The sequence below is a fragment of the Acanthisitta chloris genome, unplaced genomic scaffold (assembly GCF_000695815.1).
Source record: "Acanthisitta chloris isolate BGI_N310 unplaced genomic scaffold, ASM69581v1 scaffold5475, whole genome shotgun sequence".
Classification (NCBI taxonomy): Eukaryota; Metazoa; Chordata; class Aves; order Passeriformes; family Acanthisittidae; genus Acanthisitta; species Acanthisitta chloris.
Genome location: NW_008674185.1, coordinates 131,816 through 153,972, shown reverse-complemented (window position 1 = coordinate 153,972; position 22,157 = coordinate 131,816). Strand labels below are relative to the sequence as shown.

The following is a 22,157-nucleotide window of genomic DNA, read 5'->3' as shown; positions in this document are numbered from 1 at the left end:
CTGTTGTGTTGTGACTTAAGTGCAGGACCTGGCACTTGGCCTTATAGAACCTCATACAATTCACCTTGGCCCACCTGGCTGCCTGCCTAGCCATTTGCCTGCCTAGCTGAGAATCTTCTGCAAGCGTCTCCTGGATTCTTGCATATAGGCACTCATGCTGTCGTCACCATCACTGAGTTTTAGACAGTCATAACACTCCTAACATACAGGGCTGCCCTAGTGCAGGACCTGGCACTTGGCCTTATAGAACCTCATACAATTCACCTTGGCCCACCTGGCTGCCTGCCTAGCCATTTGCCTGCCTAGCTGAGAATCTTCTGCAAGCGTCTCCTGGATTCTTGCATATAGGCACTCATGCTGTCGTCACCATCACTGAGTTTTAGACAGTCATAACACTCCTAACATACAGGGCTGCCCTGCTGACTTTGTTTCTTGCCTATCCTTTTTGAAGAGTTTGCAGGCATCCATTGCAGCACTCAGTTGAGCAAGTCATCCTGCCATGTTTTCATGATGGCAGCCATGTCCTGGTTTTCCTGCTGCCCAATGGCTTCCAGCTCCTCCAGTTTATTGCCCATGCCACATGCATTGGTGTAGATGTACTTCACTTGGGCTATTGATTTTGTCACTTTTTGGGGGTCAGAAGCCCTAATTCCAATGTGACCATTCTCAGGCACTTCCATAGTTTCTAACATGTCAGTAGTCCTTACGACTTTGTTGCCACATGGATCTCCATGCCTCCTTCCACTGAGACAGCAGACTGAGGGTCCTTGCTAGAACACTGTCCCTTGCACATTGGTGTGTTGCCCCCAGGCTTATCTCTAGTGAGCCTAGTTTTAGTGTTTTTCCCTTCAGATCTAGTTTAAAGCTCTTCCAGTCAACCTTGATAACTCCTATGCAAAGATACTTTTCCTCCTTTGAGACAAGTGTACCCCATCTCTCAGCAGCAGGCTCCATGTCATATAAACCAACCCCAGAATCTCCTGGTGACACCAGGCTCAGAGCCAAGTATTCATCTGCTGCCTCTTCCCATTTCTTTTACCATTCCCTGCAACTGGAAGGGCAGAGAAGCACTACCAGTACTCCTGATCCTCCAGCCAGCCATCCCAAAGCCTTCAGGGAGAGACTTCAATTAAGTCTTTCCTGATTGCCCTTGGGCGTCTTGTTGTAGTTTTGTTGCTGTCTACCTGAAAAACCCATAATGGATAATAATCCAAGGGCCGTGCCAGGATAGGAAGTTTTCTCATCCCATCTTTAACCCGAGGCCCAGGGAGGCAGCAGGCTTCGTGAAGAAGTGGGTTCAGTCAGCACGTGGGGCCTTTTGTTCCCTTCAGAAGGGAATCTCCTGTAACAACGATCCATCTGTCATCAACCTACTCACCTCCTCCCGGAGCTCTGTCACTAAGCGGAGGAGCTCCACTACCTGGGCACACCTCCCACAGCTGTGCTCATTGCTGCCATATAATCTACAGAGTAGCATAATTCTATATTTAAATTTAATCTGTATAACTGCTGAGTCAAAAGTAAAATACATAACAAAGCACCGTCGGTGGAGATGTCACGCTGCCCGTCGAACGTGACTGTGTAAGAGTAATGCTCTGGTTATTCTTTGTTTCAATTTTTTTGATATTCTCATTGTAGGCATTGTGACAATGTATTGTTTGATACTCTCAAAATTCAGTTTTAAATTGGTCTCAAAATGACTGTGTTGGCATTTAAGGTGCAATAACTTTGTTTTTTTCAAAATGGATACTCTTAAAACAGTGTTGGACTTCAGTTTCCAAACTATTCTGAAGACTAGTTCTGCAAACAAGAATAGTGTTATGCTGTGTGGTCTTTTAACTTTTTGAATTTTTCAGGTGGCAGAGATAAGCGCGGAGGTCCCATTCTAACGTTTCCAGCTCGTAGTAATCACGATAGAATACGGCAAGAAGACCTTAGAAGACTAATTTCATATCTAGCTTGTATTCCTAGGTAAGTGGTGGTCTGATAAGCTCCAAAGCTCTGTAACAAAGTAAATGGATTATGTTGCAGTGCACCCACAAGCTAGAAGACTGAATGGGTTAACAAAATGAAGGAATTAATATAGAGTTTGTCAGTTACTATTTTCAAATTGCTTTTTGGAAAAGAAAGAATTACTCCGCCTTGTAAACGGAAGGCCATTGGCAGAATGGCTGGTGTGCTTTAGCTGGAAGTAGTTTCTGTCTTGGAAATGGCACTGTCATGCTGTATTGCTGTCACTGTGTTCAAGACTGAGAATACAACTCAGAGGCTTTCAGTACGTTGATAATTAGAAACATGCTGGTCATTCGCAATATCCCTTGTGTGGAGTGAGGTCAGCACAACACTCATAACTTATTTGTATTAGATAAGTCATAGTGTCCTGATACAGCACAAGAATAACCAGGGGAGAGTATGTAAAACTGTAAAGGTCTCAGATAAACCTGTGGAGTGATCTGTGAAAGTACTGATAGCATTGCATTATCAGCAGTTTAAGCTATGAATTGCAATGTGCTATTTAAATAAATCAGCAGAATTGAAATCCAGTGCCTGTGTGTGTATGTGCACTCCCATATATATTTGAAGTTTTATGTATCTATATATATACACACACACATAAAATACATATGTATGAGAAATTTTTGAAGAAGTTACATATTTTATATATATGGAAAAATAAGTTTGTTCACGTAGAACTTTGTTTCCAGTCGTAACTGAGCTGGGGACAAAAATGATCCTATGACCCGACTTTAGGCCTGTCTTGGAATCTGCCAGCATTTATTGCAGGCTGGAGCAATGCTGACCCTGTTTGGCTATGTTGGCCTATGACCTCAAGGGGCAGTTGTCATTACAGTTGAAAAAAATTCATGGGACAACATCCCTGAATGCAGTATCTTCCATGGTTCTGTAATGTGGTACCTTACAGCTAGTCTTTGCACCTGATGTGATCAGATGTCAGTTGCAGACTGACAAAAGTGGTTTCACAAAAATAACTTCAAGATATCTAGTTGGCAGTGTGTATGGCCTCCTTTTTGTAAAGTTACTTGGGGGAATTGGGGGAGATGGAGGAAGGAGGACAGGAAGAAGGCTTGAGATTTTTACTTCTGAAACAATTTTACTTCAGATTTGAATGGTGAGGTGTATTCTAGCCCTCTAGAGCTTCAAGTTACTAGAGAAGTTAATAGCTAAATATTCTTCAAAATACATCCAAGAATTTTGTAGAGATAATCTGTCAAGAGATAGCGGTCCTCTGGCAAAAGATACATGTTAGTTTAGCATCAATAGATTTAAAATTAAAAGAAAGTTAGTGCAGGTTTTATATCTCTTTAAGCATGGAAAAGCTTTGAGAATAAAAGGAGCTTTATTAAAAGCAAGACTGATATTCATACAAGTCACGTTTTAGGGACTGATATGCAACTCTAGCTAATTAAGAAGTCCCATTGCTACAAATTCGGTCTGTCTGTTTTTTATTGCATTATTGTTGTTTGATGTAGCCAAAGATTCAGAGATATCAGTTGTTTGGCAAGAGATCTAAACACTTAAGTTGATTCAGTCTCACAATTTCACTAATTTAACAAGTTATCTGTCTTAAAAATATTGCTAAACACGGGTGACTGCCACTGACTGGACCAGATACTTTAGTGTAGTTCAGGTTTACCAACAGATGACCTTGACCTCCTCGAACAATATTTGTGATCCTTGGCCAAAAGGGATTCAACTTCTGTCAGATGATAGGGCCACATGATTGAGGACGCATCTGCATTGTATCACATGATGAGGGGCTGCTTTGCACACCCAAGTAGATGTATGCCTTGTGTGAATTAGTGGCTAGCACGCCCCGTGCTATCCTCATTTTGGTGGTAGAACAGGGTTGGACTAAGCAGAATTTGTATAACAGCGTTTGGCCTTTCAGTAATGTGTCTGGCTTTAAAACAGTAGGTTTTTTTGTCCTTGAATCCTCTGAGAATCTTAGTGAACATTTTCACTGTGGTCAGAAAGTTGTATGTGGTAACCTACATGTATTGAAAGCTAGTCAATTTTAATATATTTTGCTTCTGCCATTGCCTTTTTGGCATTCCTATGGGCAGGTGGGAGAGCCAACCTTTATGGTGATAAACTCCTTATTTTAAAATGTTGTGAGTTCTTTTCCTCTCACCCCCTCCCCCAAACTTTAAAATTTTTTAAACCCTCCTCTTCTAAGGTGCTTGTATCATCACTTCCTCCAGCAGCTCTCCTGTATCAGTCATAGTGCCTTGTTATGCAGTGTGGCCAATGAGACTGTGTAAAGTATTCCAGTGAAGCTTCTCTGCCTCTTGGACACTCTGAAAACTTCACCACATGAACTCTAAAATTGCATTTGCATTAGTCACATCCCTGAAAGTGACTTGTACTCAGACAATGGACATTTGGTCCCTTTTGATAATCTATTGGCTATGATGCATTTGTATTGAAATAGTTCCCTTTCTATGGTCATGCTACAAGGTCATGTAGCAAATTCTGCTGGAACAGTATCAAAGTTTCTGGTAGTGGTGCTGGTGATTGTCACTTTTGATCAGCAGCAAGCACTAAATGTACAGAAGGTATTGATGAAAAGAAATTAAATCTTCCATTCTCAGAAGAGATGCTGAAGAACTGGAGTATAAGGTCTGTCGACTTTTTGACAGCAAAATTGAGCTCAAGTTTTGTAGAAATGGGTTGATGTGGTTTTCTTCACCACCATAAAAAACTGTCCTATCCAGTAGCTGTCCACATATCGATCCTGGTACAAAAGGAATTGTCAATGAAGGGCTTTTTATCCTCTACAGACTCTTCAACTCTCCGATAATATGGGCCTAAATCTGAGGCAGTCGGAAAAAGTTGCAAAGCGATAGATAAAAACAGTTTGCCATCTTCTGTCTTTTAGAGGATCCCCATAGTCATTGGAAGGGCATGAATATTGTTATCAGTGACATGCGTGTGTTCTGAAGAGTCAATTGTAAATTAATTACATATTTCTGCTTCAGTAAGAGGTATGTTTGCTGTGTGTGTAAGGTGAGGGAGAAACAAGACTGGACGATGAATCATCATCAGTATAAACAGTGAAAATGAAAGAGGAGATAATGGCAGAATATCAAATCAGCAACAGGTATAATGCTATCACCCACAAGGAGTTTGGCCTTTGGGGGTGAGAGAAACTTCCTGAGAGGTTCATGAGGTCTACTCTACATGTCAGCTGGTCAAGAGAGACCTCAGGGTGTTGCAATTAGCTGAGGAGATCCTGTTCATTAGGCAGTGTGGTGCAGTAAGAGTGCTGTGTTTGAAGTTGTAGTGCTTGCTTGATAACCTTTTCTTCTTTCTTCTGCAGTGAGGAAGTATGTAAACGAGGATTCACCGTCATTGTAGATATGCGTGGGTCAAAATGGGACTCCATAAAGCCTCTGCTGAAGATTTTACAGGAATCCTTTCCATGTTGTATTCATGTTGCACTGATAATCAAGCCAGACAATTTCTGGCAGAAACAGAGGACTAACTTTGGCAGCTCTAAGTTTGAATTTGAGGTAATTTCCCTACGGTATACAAATATACGTTTATTTCATGGTTTTAAGTGTGCTCACAGTGATCAGCACCTTGAAAACTCTCAGGTAAATTATATTCTGCATGAAAGGAAAGGTACTTTAGGCCAGTGGTGCTAGAAGGCATGTGGTTTTCCTCATGTACTTAGGCTAGGTAGTTGATGCACATTGTTACTTATATTGCTTTTCTGAGCACAAGAAGGATGGAATTAGGGTTTCACCCCTAAGGATGAAAAGCTAGGTGTCATTTGTTTGTTGTTATGGTAATTGCAATACCTCCAGCATCCAGAGGAAAGCAGCTGACTGAACCTTGCTATTATCCTTCCACTGCTTTACAATACACGAAGTCAAAACTTAATCAAAACAGTAGTCAAAAGTGTGGTTGCTGATGTTATTTTTTTTAATAAGTGGAGTGAGGTAAGAAAGAAAGAAAATATTTCTCTAATTTGGGGAAATACCTACAAGACCTCCTGTCTTCTACTGATCAGAATTGATAGTTGAAGTGTGAGAAAAGTTGTTATGTGGACTTCATCAGCAAAGCAATCAACTCTTACAAAGAGAAAAGCAAAAACCTGAAAGAAAATTTCAGATTTGTTTCAGTAATAGCATTTTTTTAATTTCCATTTTTATCTTCCAGACAAATATGGTGTCTCTGGAAGGCCTTACCAAAGTAGTTGATCCTTCTCAGCTAACCCCAGAATTTGATGGCTGTTTGGAGTACAACCATGAGGAGTGGATAGAAATCAGAGTTGCCTTTGAGGACTACATTAGCAATGCAACCCATATGCTGTCCAGACTGGAGGAACTGCAAGATATATTGTCAAAAAAGGAAATGCCTCAGGACCTGGAAGGTGCTCGCAATATGATAGAGGAGCATTCACAATTAAAAAAGAAAGTCATTAAGGCCCCTATCGAGGACCTTGATGTGGAAGGACAAAAGCTGCTCCAGCGGATACAGAGCAGTGATAGCTTTCCCAAAAAGAACTCTGGGTCAGGGAATGCAGACTTACAGAACCTCTTGCCCAAAGTATCCACCATGCTGGACAGGCTGCACTCAACACGGCAGCATCTGCATCAGATGTGGCATGTGCGGAAATTGAAATTGGACCAATGTTTTCAGCTTAGGCTGTTCGAGCAGGATGCTGAAAAGGTAAGGGATTTGGGAGGGGACTATAAATGGCTGGTGCTTGACAGACTTGAAAGAAGTACCAAGGGTAACTGCAAATGGTAATTTTTGTCTTTAGAATTAATCACTAGCCTTTTAATGAGAAATAAGGGGCTGCTTGATTGAGAACCACTCAGAGTCTTCTTGGAGTAAAGAGCATGGGATAGTAATTCTAAGCTGTAAAGGACACAGGTAGCTCTCACCATAGAAAATTTAAAGTGGTAGTGACTTTAGTTAAGCTTTTGCATGCATCAGGTGAAGATGAATGCTGTATACTTCATAAATACAGATGACTAAGGACTGTATTGGTCTTCTTTTGGGCTATCTTTGGGTAGTGAGTGACAGGCAGTTGACAAAGTCTGAAGAGGCTGACACGGGGATCTGCTTCATTGATGCAAGGTTTAAAGTCTCGGGCTAAAAACTGATGTATCTCTTTTGACAGTGCATATGTCATTAACAGGGAACTGAATGATTTCAGAATGTTTCAAGCTAACCAGTCCCTTCAAATGAGAAAGCCCTTGACTGTCGTAGAATTTGAAGAGGAAATATGGCAGGCAGTTTGCTTTTAGATGAGCTCAATTAAGATCTATTTTCATATAGAATGGTTTTGCAATCACTTATTGACTTGTTACCGTGGAACAAGTAGCTGTAAGGAAGGGTGGAGAGATTTTCTTTGGAAGAAGTAGTAACCAGACTATGCAATCAAGTGGTAAGTATGGTCTTCGTCAGAGTTCTGAAAGTATTCAGATTTCTGTAAGTATTTTGTGTAAGATTGCCTGAACCAGATGAGACCAAATGTCCATGTTAAACCAGTGTGCAGCTCTCCCAGCAGTGGTCATAAGCAGATGCAAGGGGGAGAGTAAAAGCAGAGCAAATGTATTTAAAACTTCTTCCTCTTCCCTCATCTGTTTTCTTTGCCTGTGCTTTCCCCTACCCTCATCTCTTCAGCTCAGGAACTTGCTTTACACAACTCTAATGTTTTCTGCTATGTTAAATTTTTTAATGTTTTTTTTAAAGCAGCATTTAAATTGAGTGTTTACTGAATGGATATAGCTGAAAATAGTAGGGACATGGAAAGAGTTGAAAAAATTATAAAACTATTAATTAGAACATGATTTAGAAAATATGAAGCTGTTGGTCTAGTGTTGCTCTTTCAGGCCCAAATGCATTTTATCAATCTTTCAGTCACTTCATTACAGCATTAATTCTTCTGCATTATAGCATATCTTTCAGTATCACATGAGCACCATCAAAATATATTTTGTTCATTTACTCATGTTTTACCAAGTTGCTTACATAACTTGGGCTTTAAGAAACTTCTTGTGAAATACTTGAGCCTGTGGGACTGATCTCTCTCCTGCCATGTGGTTGCATAAGCTCCTATCTGTGTTTTCTAGGTTCCTGATTCCAAGAATAAGTCTATATTAAGTCAACCCATCTTTATTTCTAAAGGGAAATGTTAAGCACCTCAAAATGCGGTTGACAGCAGCTAGTATACCTGGAACTTTATGCTCTCATCACCCAGTAAAAAACAGATTAAAAAGAAGGTTTATGTAGTATCCCAACTCACTTTTGGATTAAGGCCCTTTCCCTAATCTACTTGCAGCCCTTATTTTCCCTGCTTGTGTCAGATTAGATTTCATAGTTCAGGGCTTCTTTATTAGCGTATGTCTATGTGGTTTACTTAAATGTGGGAAAGGACTGGATCTTTGTCAGAAACATAAAGGGTATTGTATGGGGAAAAAATCACCATGTTCATTTCAGGGGACTTGCTTAACTCTGAGAAATCTGGCCTGGTTTGAAAGAGAAAGCAAAAAAAAAAAAAGGGGGTGAGGTGGGAGGGAGTCTGATTGGATTTGCCCTGTAAGGTGTCTGAAGGCAGTGTATTCAGATGACCTAGAGAAAGGTGGTCATGAGCAGGACTCATGTCTATTTTGAAAAATGTTCTAAGACATCTTCCTGTGTTCTAGATGAAAAACTGAAGGAGTATATGATCCGCTGTGTCAGTTGTCTAAGCTCTTAGAAGCTTGGTTTTGGTTTGTCACAGACCTGGAATGAATACTGGATTTGTTAATATAATTCTGTTAGCATATATTGAAAGATCTTTAAATGAGTATTTGCTGCTTATTGCTACCGTATTTTCCTGATTAGTCTTTTCCAGTTTATCCAGGTAGTAGGCGTGTCTGTTTTGCTGAGATATGGCAAAGATTTCAAGACCATTACAGGACAGTGGTGTGTTAAACTTAGCTTTTTGCTGTGTTGCCTGGTATTCAAAAGCTTTGTTCTCCTGTGATGCTGTTAACATACCTAGGTGCCTCCATTGAAGGCCATTGTCAGAGAGGATCTTTCCTAAAATTTGTTTTAATTTTAAAATACGCTTTTTTCTTTTTTAAAAAACAAATGTATTTAAAGTTTATTCTTAAACTTCTCTGGAAGAAGGTAATGTGTAACTGTGCTCCAGTATACTTCTATTAATTCATTTAGAAATGGAATAGTTGTTTTCAAGTCTGCTGTAAGGTTACAAACTAAAAATATTAAACTTGCTGCTGAAGTACTTGATCAGCAAGAATGAATTTATATTTAATTTCCATGAGTTGCTGTTTTCATTCTAAATTGCTAAGCTGCAGACGTCAAGAAGTGCTGACACTGGAGAACATACAAGCTTGGCAACTCAGGGCTGTGCTCCAAGTCTGTTTGTTTACTACGACTTCTTTGTAATAATGAAGTTATGATTATGACTCTACTGTAGCTTGTTGAGATAAACACCTATAGTAAAGATAACTGTAACAGCCTCAGCTGCTTGGTCCAAAAAGACAGATTTCAGCAATGATTGGGTTAAAATGTACGGTAACTTACAATGGAAAGAGCATCAGCCTAAATTTTCATGGCCTTAAACTGTCTTCTGTGTTCACAGATTTCTTATATTACTTGTCTATGATTTCTGCCATAAGAAATTATTGACGTTTTTTATTTCCTTAATATTTTCTTATAGATGTTTGACTGGATCACTCACAACAAAGGTCTGTTTCTGAACAGCTACACAGAGATCGGAACCAGTCACCCCCATGCGATGGAGCTTCAGACACAGCACAATCACTTTGCCATGAACTGTATGGTAAGAACAGGCCTTCATTCACCACACAGAGAGCCATGTTGTCTATTTGCTCTGTGTTAAGGTAGAATTTGTAAGTTATGGACATAAACCATGCCTTTGTTAGAAGTAGTGCAAACTTCTGTTTGAGCAGTGAAATTATAAAACACGAAGGTGGAAAATAAAGGGTAGTCAAGTACAGAGGTACTGTGATCAAGCAACAAAATTGTTTTGACAAATGGCAGTGTTGAACACAACCTTAGCACTTCGCAAATATAAGCATCCAAAATTCTAGAAGCTGGGATGTGTGTTGAATACTGCTTTGGGTCTTGTAGAAAATTTCGGAGAATCTTGTGTAATACAGACTTTAGCTCTCCTTTCTGAAAGAAATAGCTCTCAGGATCTTCTGAAGAGATTGAGACTCAGAAAAAGTTCTGAGAAGTGATGATCAACAGCTGAGCTTGGTGTAATTATTTTCCATGTTTTTAAGAAGACACTTATCATTTTTGGCACAGGAAAATGGAGCTAAGGCAAACATTTTTTTTGTCAAATATCATGTTAGGATGAGCTGTCAGTAGGATGCAATTAAAAATTTGGATTTGAACTGGCAGGGAGTGCAAGCTGTTTATTTTCAGTTTCATGAATTCCTGTTTGAACATGGGGACAAAATTCTCAAGTACACTTTAGGTCCTTTACATGAGGAGGATTGGAGGTGTTTAAATAACCTTGGGAGTCTGGGCCTAAATCCAGTTCCTGTCTGTCAGATCAGTGAAGGAAGAACACTACCAGTCTTGTTAGAAATTAACATTCTTGGCAGTCCAAGGATGGGAATTGAATTAAAGTATGGTTGAAACAATCAACTCTTGCAAAAGGGTCTTTTAGTAGGACAGGACTACTAATTGGAGAGTGGCAAAGCGAACTTACCTAGGTTACGTGTCTTGCTGAAGTGGCAGAAGGACTAGTAAAGCAGCTCTTGTGTATGGTATAGCTGGAGTTAAGGCAGTAGAAGACATGATTAGAGAAGATACATTTTATTCTTTTGCAACTCAGCTTGTTTGCAAACGTTTTTTTAAAAAAATCAATATGAACTTTTTGAAAAGAGTCAAGCAAATCCTGCGGAACTTTGTAATTAAGTTATGTAACTTCATACACAGATGTAACTTTGACCATTAGGTTTGGAATGTATAGGTTCATGGCATGGGGAGTTGCTCCCTTATGAAGTACCTCATTGTTCCTCGTTGCCCTGCATATGAAGTAGAGCAGAAACAAACTCATAGAAGGACAGTAGGTGTCATTGACATGAGGTGACTTTTGAAACTTAGTAATTTTGAATAGTCTTCTAGGCAATTCTTGGGCTTGAACTCTAAAGGTTAAGTAGTTCTTCTGTCAGCCTGTCCTGGTATTAGTCACTGTTGTCCTCTTTTCTTCAAATTGGATGACTTCTTCATTTTTCTTCCTTGCATTTGTACTGTTTAGATGCTATCAACAGTAGGAAGCACTTGAGCAATGCAGCATAATCGTTCCTGCTCTGCTTTTGCTATTAGTCTTTGGCTGTTAATCTCTTTTGCCTGTAGTTGCCTGGGACTTTTTCTCAGTGTGCACAATGGTTTCTTGAAGTGTACAAGGAGCAGCTTGAATTTGGGACAAATCAAAGTATCGAAACATTCTAAAGCAGGGAAAGCAAACTGAATTTTTTGGTTGTGTTTCTGTAGCATAGCACTCCCCCATGCCTCCTCCAAAAGGGGTTCTTTGGCACAGAATGGGATAATTCAAACTTTAAATGACCAGTCCCTGGTCTTGAGTTAAGCAGTGTTTGGATTTTCTGGGGTTTATTTGGTTAAATGGCAAAAGCCTTTCATGTAGATTAGGGGCAAAGATTAAACTGAATGTGACACAAAAAAATGACATAAACTGATTGAAGTTTGGCAGGCCTTAGTTTTCACTAGCTTTTAACTGGAAAAATGTCAGACAATCTTAACTCCTGCAAGCATGTTCAGCTTCTCCCTGACCACTCTCCACATGTGCTCTGTGCTTCACAAACTGCCATTTGCTTACTGTTCCTGTCAGTGTAACTCTTCTGTAATCAAAGTTGATTTCAGATCTCTTATGTGAATGCTCTAACCCTAAAAGTGGAATTTAACTTTTAACCCATCTACAACCATGCAAATTTATTCAACTGGATGGAGTAGAGGAAGGAAAGAAAGCAACTATGCACATGCTCTATTTGTTCAGGAGATTTTGAAGGCTTTTCATAGTGGCCCTAATTGGACTTTAATAGGTCTTGCTTTCTAGGCAGTTTTCTTAGGCTCACTTTAGGTGGGGAAGGGCTGTTCAAAGGATAAATGCTGCCCTAGCAGCTAAATGCAACCTCTTGCACTTGCTTACAGTTTAACTCTGGTAATTAATGTTGCAGCTGCTTTGCCCAGCACACTGGTTGCTGCAAGGCACATGCTCCCCTCCACAGCAAGTGCTGCCCTCTGTCAATAGCTGCGTCTCTCGTCTCCCTTTCCTTCCCAAGTAGCAGCTTGGCTTTCTGAGAGGTGCAGGAGGGCAACTTCTGCAGCTGCTTAGGCCAAACTTGGGTGAGAAAGAGTGACGGCCTTTGGGTGAGATGCCAAAACTTTCATCTGGTTTTCAAGTCTGAAATGAGCCACCTGGATGTAAACCATTGTGAAAGCTACTTAGTTCCTGTCATGAACAGGAATTGGTTACATCAAGAACAAAGAGGATTTGCTGAGTAGTTCTTCTTTTACTCTTGTTATGGCGTTCTGCCATTGGTACAAAGTAGTTGGAAGCTTAAACCAAATGTTGTAAAACAAAAAGGTAAAGAATACATCAGGGAGGAGATTTAACTGTAATTTCAGTAGTTTCATTATCAAGTGGTATTCTAGGAATCTTGTGTATTCAGTATCTGATAGGCTCCTGTGGTTGCACTTGAAGGTAACAGGAATAAGGTCATGCAAGTCTCAAGTTCTCATTGCAATGAGTTTGTTCCAGAGAAAAGCTGGATAGGTGTAGTGATGTGCACTAAAGGTGGACATATGTTTGGTTACCATTGATTAACACACAGTCTGATGGGGCTAAAAAGAGCTGCTTACTGAAGGATAGTTGACATGTGCAACTGTAGACATGTAACCTCCTGTTACTGCATTCAAGAGGCTGTGTACTGATCAGTCTCAATGATGTGTCTTTATAGGGTAAATAGATCCCATGTTCCATAACTGTGGGGAAAAATAAACTCTCAATGCTTCTTCTTAGTAAAGATGGGGATGGATTTTCAGTACAATTTGAAAGGCCTGCTTTCAGCAGCAGTAAATTGCTGTTGTCAAGTCCCAAGATTTATTTGAGTTAAGCAATACTCAGTTTCAGCTTGACGTTCCTCTTTGGGTGACTAAACCAATGCTGCACTTCTCAAAACAAGTTTTTAGTACCTTTTAAGGGAGAAACTTTCAAATAAGGCATCCTAGGAGTTGCAAGTACAAAAATTATGAGTTGAGTTTTTGAACTGCAAAAATAAAGTACTCATCATTATGCAATTAGTCAGTCTTGCATGCAAGAGTGGGAAAGACTGATTGTGTCTGTCTCCTATTTTCCTGACTTTTTCTGTTTGTCTGCTGGGACACAGTGGAAACAAGTCATGTGAAGTATGGGTGAGGAGATGGATGTTATCTGCTTGAACATTTTCTACTCTTCTTGCTAGACCAAATGGTCCTGCTTTTGTTACAGTCTGTGTCCTTCACTGTGCTGGGGAGGGTTAAAATGCTTGGGAAGTGATGCAGGCAAAATGAAACTTTGTTTGGAGAAAGCTGACACATGCTACTATGAAAGGGTGTGCTATGCCTCCTTCTTGTCCCAGTGTTGATAGGACCATCAGTGGAAGTTTTTGTTAACCATAATCCAAAAATCTAGTGTCAGTTGTAAGCATATTGCTAAGCTCAGAACAGGCTGTTGGCATATACTAAACTACTTAATCAAGGTAGTAATCAAATAGTGAATGTTATCCAAAAAGGGAGGGTCAGAGATGAGCTCTGGTGGGAGTTTTGGGATGTTAAAATAGAAGTATGAACTCAGTGTTTGAATATCACTGAGTTTACAGAGTTAAAAGTTACAAAGATGGCTTGGCTTGGCTTGTGCAAATCCAGCCACAGGGACGAGTACAAATGAAAACATGAAGAAGGTCAGGTGAGGTAAAATCACCTTAGCTGACAGCTAGTGTAACTTTTTCCTCTTCCTTTGTACTGCTGATACATTTCAGTCTTGAGATTCTTTTTACTTTAAAAATGTATTTTTGTAGCCACTCAGATTTGTCACTTGAGATAGACTAAATCATCATGTGAATTCTAGACTGCCCTTGGTCCTCTGGGACTTCAGTAGATGAGAGCAAGACCACAAGTTCTGAATTGCACACTCTTCCTCAGATTGCTTTGAAGTGCAGATTTTCACAAAAGGCTTTGTGTAGAATGATGAACAGTAGTAAGCTGTCTCTTCCTCCTTGAGGGGGACATGTCTGTTTTGTGGGGTTTGGTGGGTTTTATTGGTGCTTATTTTAAAATTTATTTTTCATTTTTAAAAACTATTGCTCAGGTGGTGCTTGCAGTAAAAATAGATAAATGAAAATTAAATGGTTAAATCCACCAATTGTCCAACCAATGTAACTTCCCTAATAGACAAGATAAAGACTCTCAATAAGCATGGGGAGGCAGAGTTAGGTTACATGTATTCAGTCAAGTTTTTGGTAGTTCTGAATAACCATAGTCAAGCAAACCACATATTTGTGATGTTTTTGAAGTTCAGGGAATGCACAGCTGTGGATCCTGGTCAGACTGGGAAAATGTGTTTTGACTGCATGTCCATGAGAGAATCTTTCTGGTGTCAGAGCAGTTAATGCTTAGACACAATGTCTGGATGCCACCAACCTGAGAACAGACTGAAAAGGTAGAATGAGTTCAGGCTATTTTGAGCCTCTGAGGAGCACTCCAAAGTCAACAAGACAAAATAAAACACAGTAGATGTGCTACCCTTAAGAAGGAGGAAGCAAAAAGCAGATTTAAAAAAGCTGTCAGCTGCTGAGGTGTTAATAAGCCAATGGATCACAAACTAAAGGAACAGACAGTGGTGTTACTCAAAAGAAGCAAATCTGATTTCACTCTTGGTATTTTTTGGCGGTGCTGAACTAAAGATTTCTAAAGAAATTGCTCTGATTCAGTTGGGCCTATTAGAGAACTAGGTCCAGTTTAGAGTCTCATACTTAATGTTCTAATAGGAAACATCTAGATGAAAACGATGTGGTTGTAAGAAGAGGTTGAAGGCATGAGCATTTCCTATGAGTAAATGAAGGTAAGTGAAAAGTAAAGGAAGAAAGAAGGTAGTGTTGGTGTTGGACTATATCGTCTTACAATAGGATTCCACAGGTCCACCATGTAAATGTAGGAAAGAGATGATAAATTTGAAGGAGGAGTGAAATTGTATTTCACTTGTTCCACTGATGATAGGAATAATTAAATTGTTACCCCAGAATATTTAGAAGATGCTTGTAGTTGAAGAACAGGTTGAACACTTTCCTTAATCATAGTCTGGATGTTGCTGAGTTTATATTTTTTCAAGGGAATAGATCAGGTTACACCTTTAGTTGTTCTACAGCCCTCATCATAGAAGTTTGAATTCCCAAACTGAAAGTTTTACTGTTGCTGCAGGAACAGTGCTAAAAGTGATATTAGAAAACATTTAGGCCATTAAAGCAGGTGTTAATTCATGCATTAATGCGTCACTATGTTTTGGTGGCTGTTTATGTGTGTGAAGTGGCAGATGATTTGAAAATTCCACTGGTAAATTATTTGCATCACAGTCAAATAGTTCAAACTCACTACAGTCTATGTAGAGGTGCCAATTCTAATGCTTATGGACCTTGTCTCTGAGGTGATGACATTTATAACCAAATGCTTAACAGTCTCTATGTCAGAAAAGAAGTGTTTGAAATCTTAAGAGCTAAACAAGTATTTTCTAGATGGGTCTGGGAAAATCAGGAAATAACATAGAACCTTCCGTGTACCTGCCAACTTTATTTTGTACTGAGTGGGATAGCTAGATCAGTTAGGCTGGTAGGCTGTCACCTGTATTTTTCCCTTGTGTACTTGCCTTTCAGGCATGAACCAAAGAAAGACACAGTGCACCACAGTTTGTGTTGGGCTACTGTCTGTGTTGCTTTGCTGAGCAATATTTTTCTTATATGTGTACTCCCTTTAGAGAATAATTCTGCAATGAGGAGCTTTCCAGATACTGTAAGGTGTCTTTTGAGCTTCTGGCTAAAGGACATTGTGAGAGAAAATATTTGTACTAAGTATATTCATGTACTTACTGCATTACAGTATGTATTAACTCAAATTGTTCCCTTTTTCTTCTTGTTAGAATGGCTATGTGTGTAACACAGTGAAAGAAATATAGTATCACTTTAGCCTTTCACTTTTGAGACAGTTAATACACATTTAGAAGCTGCAGGTGCTCCATGCAAATTCACATGATGTAAATGAGATTACTAAACAAGTCTTTAACAGTTATGACCTCATAGCTGTTGCTTCCTTAACTAAAATGAGGATGTAAATCCATGCAATGAGTAAGATATCAGTCCCTGGGGAATATGCACCAGCTTACTTGTAGCAGTGTTTCTCATTTCTCAAGCAGTGCACAGAATGTGCAGTTGTCATATAGTAATGACACTGGACCTGCCATTGTAGGAAACTGAACAAAGTTTGTTAACCTTCAAGTATCAATTAAAGAAAGTCTAACTGTAGTGAGTTACTATTGGAGATTCCTTTTCTCCTTAACTGAATCTGTCTCTTGGGCCATTGCATTCTGAAATACTGGAACTTTAACTTTTAGTAGTTGTATCATGTAGTGAGGTAAAAGGTTTAGATTATTGTAAGTAATTTCCTTTATTTTTAACTGGCGTGCCAGAATTTTCAGAATTCTTTTATTATGATACAGAAGGAGTTCAAGTGTCAGTCTACTATAGCCTTTATTCTTTCCTCCTTTGACACTTGTTTTTTCTCACAACTGTAAAGACTGTGTAATGCCTTTCTGGATTCATTTAGCAGTCTTGTATTTATGCTACATACACTGTAACAGGCCTAAATGCTCTCCAGTCTTTTAAAAATTATTGGAAATAGCAGTTTCGTTCTCTTCTGGTTGGCTGTGCTTGAGAGGAGAACATAGATGTGTGGGATAACCAAAAAAATGAAAAGGGAGTGTTGTGGAGAAAGGAAAAAGAGCCAACATGACACTGCTGTACTCAATTTCTTAAGTGGCCTAGCTGAGGTTTAGACTGTGTCAGGTATGCTTCTGCTTGCATACATGCATATGTATGTATGTTTACAATTAACGGTGGCGTGTGCTAATTGCCGCTCATTTGAGTCTGGGCAATGAAGCCTGGAAGAACTGCAACACTTGCTCCAGCCAGTCAGTGCTAGGGGATGGGCAGTGGCTGGATGCCAGCAGGTAATGGTTCCACCTGAGATGCTCTGTGTGGTTGCACTAGATCTCCAATCTCAGCAATCCTGTAATTCTAAGAACTTGATTCTGTATATAGGAGTGTCAGCCCAGTTGAAAGACGTGTCAACACAGTATTGTAAACATGTAGCTCTGGAAGAGCTACTTGGAAACCTTCTGGTGGTGAAGTTGTTCTTGTTTCTGGCTTTGCAGGAATCGGAAACTCTTGACTGAAAACTAAACTGACTAAGAGCCATCAGTGAGTAATGCCAATATGCTAGGGAATACTTCTGATCTTGGACCTTATCTGTCTAATTTTCAGTGCTAGCTCTGAGGTAATACAGTGGTAGGAAAATAAAACCAAAAAATGTAGAACTTCTTAGAACTCAGAGGTCTTCATTTTGTTACTCTCAGAAGTTGATGTAAAGGTTTCTAGAATGATGTTACACACATGGATACTGTGGCTAGATAAAGAGCTTACTAATTATATTTTGATTTTCCTATATTGTGTGTCTGAATGTCTTTTTGACTTGAGCGTCTGTAAACATTTTAATTGAAGTTGTTGTAAAACGTGGTTAATAATGTGTCTTCATACAATGTGAGTTTGCTTAAACTGACTGTTCATGTGAGTTTTAGACTCTGATTATTGTTCAAGTTGTCCTTCTCACTTGGCAGTTACAGATAGGCTGTTACATTATACACTGAGATTCCAAAGTTTGGCGTGCACAAACTTCACAAATAAAACCAGCCTATTAAGCAGTACTGGAATAAAATAGAACTGTAGAAATACACCTCTGCATTTAAGTGGTCTGCTGACTTCTACTGATTTTTTTCCCCTCCTTTTTCTCCATAGAATGTGTATGTAAACATCAGCCGCATCATGTCAGTAGCAAATCGTCTGATCGAGTCTGGCCATTATGCTTCACAGCAAATAAAACAGATTGCTAGTCAGTTGGAGCAAGAATGGAAGGCATTTGCTGCAGCCTTGGATGAACGTAGCACGTTACTGGATATGTCCTCCATTTTCCATCAGAAGGCTGAACAGGTTAGTGAACGGGGAAGGCACCAACAGAAATTCCTGTGCTGGAATGGTGAGTTTTCCTGTTTGTTTTTGGTTTAGGCAGAAGTACAAGGAAGTAATTGAAAAGGTTGGCAAGAAAGCTGAAACATTTATTTCTGCCAATTTCGGCTGATACTCAAACAAAAACTTGTTCTCCTTGGTATAGCCCAGTGCCCTTATATTCTTCACAAAATGCTTTGCCCATTATCAACACAAGATAAAACAACCAAATTAGCTATATGAATTAAAATGAAATGGACATAAATGATTAGCTATATAAACCTTTCAAGTCTCAATATAATGTAATGCCTTTTCTACATCCAGAAATCATCACTTGTTCTGTTGTCCTCACCACTCCACCCCAGTTGGTCCTGGAGTGTCAAGATTAACTCATAGTAATTGCTTACAGAAAATGTAAGTTGAACTGGCCTGAAAGTTGAGAAGTTAATTAACTGTCTTCCGATTCTCAAATTGTGGTGGGAGATGTTTACTTAGTATTCCATAAGAGATTTCTCCTATATTAAAAAAAAAATTTTAGCTTTAGGCCGATACCAATTATTTTAATTAAGTCATTAACTGTGTGTAACTGCCAGAGAAGAGGTATATGTAGGGGAAATAGGAATAAATATCCCCAAGTTAATAGTCTAGATGGTGAAAGCATGTTTTCCCCTCAAGGGAATTCAGTTCTGAAGGAGTTGCTATGTGTGTGCTGTTGAGTCACCTGTTGATATTATAGACTGTCTGCTCTCTATGTCCCTGGTGAATTTGGAGAGGAGAGGCTCTTAGATGGTTATGGCTGACTGGAGCTCTGGTGTGCTGCATGTAGATACTTTTCTTTCCATTTGCCTTTCTAAATTGCAGCCAAAAAAAGTCTCATGTCTGATATAACTTTAATTTGGAATAAATGAAGGAAGCACTTGGGAGTTGATAACTGCAGAATTAGAGAGTGCAGTTTATTTTAAGAAGTTTTTTCCCTGATTTCTACTACACAGATACTTAGCTTCATAAATATCTAGAAATTAGGAATGTGAACATATTAAGATGCAAATACACTTTGCTTTTCATTATGTTAATGGTGACATTGGTTTAATGTTCTTAGACAAACTAAGGTAAAGTATATAAAGTGATGCTACTGTAATCCATATTTTTAGCAGATTTTACAGGAAAGCCACATGAAATGAGATGAAGGAATTATTTTCTGGTAGAAAAGTCACTGATCAGCCTGAAGCATTTGATAGACACAGAGTGGTACCTTACCAATATTGATGCTTTTCTAATTGCATCAGGCAATAGCAAAAGGGTCAGTGTTACCTTCTTTACCACTAAATATAAGTGTAAACAGGAGAAAGATAAGAATGAGAGAAAATAGTGCGGCATCTGCTGGGGTTAATTTACTTTTAATTGCTCCTTCTGCGGTTTTCATTTTATGATTAACTGAGATGGATTGTCCTAGTTGTGTTGTAAGATACCTGGCTGTGATATATTAGCTGTTTCATTAAGAGTGGAGAGTGAGTTCAAGGAAAAGAGGGTTTGGAATGAGAGGAATGACCCCTTTAGAGACTGGTAATGCTTGACCTACATAAAAAGATTGAAAAGTAAGCAGCCAAAGAAATAACACACCCCTCTTGAATGCATGTGTTCCCTTGCAAGTGGCAGGTAAGTGTTGCTGCCTACTGTCAGAAACAATGAAGACTGCACCCAGCTATCAGTGCCTGCTGACCAGTGTAAGAGATGTAACTCTGGTCCCACATGGAGGTTCTTTTAATGTTCAGTGCATAATCTTAGAGATTTTTTAAACTGGCCCTTGATGAAATGAGAATTGAATATGTATCTTAGAGCTAAGGACTCTATGACCCTTCTGCCCAGCTTGTAAACAATAGTAGAGTACTAGAAATGATCTGCTGATTCCTTTTCCTCAAAAGACTACATTGTGCTTCAGGAATTAAGATACATATGATCAGAGAAGTGGCTTGGTCTCTTATAACTTCTGAGACTTGAACTTGACATCAACAGAGGACAGATTTACTTTATGGAGACCACATGTGCTTGCTGGACTAGATTTAACAACTATGAAAACTCCTAGAAAAAGATTATTTTACCCCCTTTCCTGGCAGAACATGAATATATGCCCTCTAGCTGTGAAAAAGAAGTTGGCAGAAATTCTGTACATATAGCAATGATGGCAGGTTCTTGTCTGTCGAGACAGCTTAAACTTCAAGATAACTTTAATTGTCTGCAGAAGAGATTGTGTTGCAGTATCCTCAATTTCCCCTGAAAGGCTTGACTCAAGCAGCTATGCTGACATAGCTGTGTGCTCAAAGTTCAGTGTTAGTCCTAAGAGACCCTGCTTAAGTTGTAAATCCCTTACACGCTTGCTGCTGTAGTAGCTTGCCAAATGGATTTAGTGCTTCTCTGCCTGTAGAAGTTAGCGCTTTGGGGACTGAGGTGTGAATTTGCTGTGCTCTGACACTGTGTTGCCTCCTTGATGACCTCTTTCCAGCAAAAGACAACTGTGGGGTGTTTCAGTGAATGGTTCACTAGTGCATGTGCACACATATGCAAAATAATGTGGTTTTCTCTGAAGCTTAGAAAAAGGTGAGGTGATACCTCATCATACCATGAGTATCTAAACAGTGTTAAAAACTGAGGGTCTGGACTTGAAAGTTGTAGCATGTTTTGCCTCCTTGTGTAGACAAGACCTTAATTGGCTTTTATGCTTCTGAAATGGTAGGGACAGGGTGAAGTAAGCTTGTTCTTAGCTGCAAAGTCAAGAAAAGGAGCAAGAGTAAACTTGAAGCATCAATATTGACAACAGTTAAATTGGTTCTGAAGACTGCCAACATACTACTAAGCATGCCTGTCTCTGAATGGCTCAAAGAGTCACAGATAATTTAGTTTAATTTTAGCACAATTGGAGTCAGACTTTAATATTTCTTTCTATTCTGAAATAAGCTTAATTTTGGTCAGTTCAGAGAGAAATATCTAAAAGATTTTTTCCCTTTAAAAAAAGTTTTCAATGGCTGTCACACAGATGCCAGTCTTTTGGTATAGTACTGACATGTCTGTACTTACTGATAGAACCCAAAATCAGGCAGAATGTTTTTTCTCTGTTGCAGTACATGAGCAATGTGGACTCATGGTGTAAAGCCTGTGGTGAGGTGGAGCTTCCCTCAGAACTGCAGGATTTAGAAGATGCTATCCATCATCATCAAGGGATATATGAGCATATTACATTGGCTTACTCTGAGGTAAGTGTCAGAGTACCTGAGGAAAAATTAGGCATAACTATGTCATGTTAAGTTTGGATCATGGATCAGCATCACTTCTTGCATAGTGCATTAGCTGGAAACTCAAGTGGCAGCCTTCTTTTTAAATTTAGTATACTGAGTTTTGCTACTGTTGTTCAAAAGTGAAGTGTTAAGTCTTCCCCTTAATCTTCTGAAAGAAATTGAAAAGGCAAGATGGAACCATGTGTGGTACAAACAACCCATGCAGTGTACTAAGTATATCTTAATTTATATTTGCATATTACTAACTTTTAATAGCAGTATGATACACTTACTTAAAGGGAAGTGTGCTGGGTATTCTTTGGGAAAGCATTCCATTGGCATAGATTGCTTTAAGTGTGTTTTGAAAATCCATCTCTGAAATTGCCTCACAAAAAAGGCTTAACCATCAAAGGACATCACTTGACAAGCCAGAAGGTAATATATTTAGTTTCATCAACCTCAAAGACACTTAAATGAGCCAGCATGCATATGTAGTCAGCATTTGTAAGATTAGCATATCCTATGCTGCTGCTCTAATCTT

General features: G+C 39.2%; 1 protein-coding gene across 1 annotated transcript in view; it reads left to right on the top strand.

Moving 5' to 3' along the window:
* TRIO (trio Rho guanine nucleotide exchange factor) overlaps window positions 1–22,157 on the top strand; it is a gene marked incomplete at its 3' end in the record, with an annotated part of 158,167 nt that overhangs the window by 4,716 nt on the left and 131,294 nt on the right. The window contains exons 2-7 of the mRNA XM_009075227.1: window positions 1,857–1,971; window positions 5,342–5,534; window positions 6,187–6,699; window positions 9,707–9,829; window positions 18,141–18,332; window positions 21,464–21,595. Coding sequence (XP_009073475.1) covers window positions 1,857–1,971; window positions 5,342–5,534; window positions 6,187–6,699; window positions 9,707–9,829; window positions 18,141–18,332; window positions 21,464–21,595 — 1,268 coding nt within the window. The remainder of the gene's footprint in view (window positions 1–1,856; window positions 1,972–5,341; window positions 5,535–6,186; window positions 6,700–9,706; window positions 9,830–18,140; window positions 18,333–21,463; window positions 21,596–22,157) is intronic.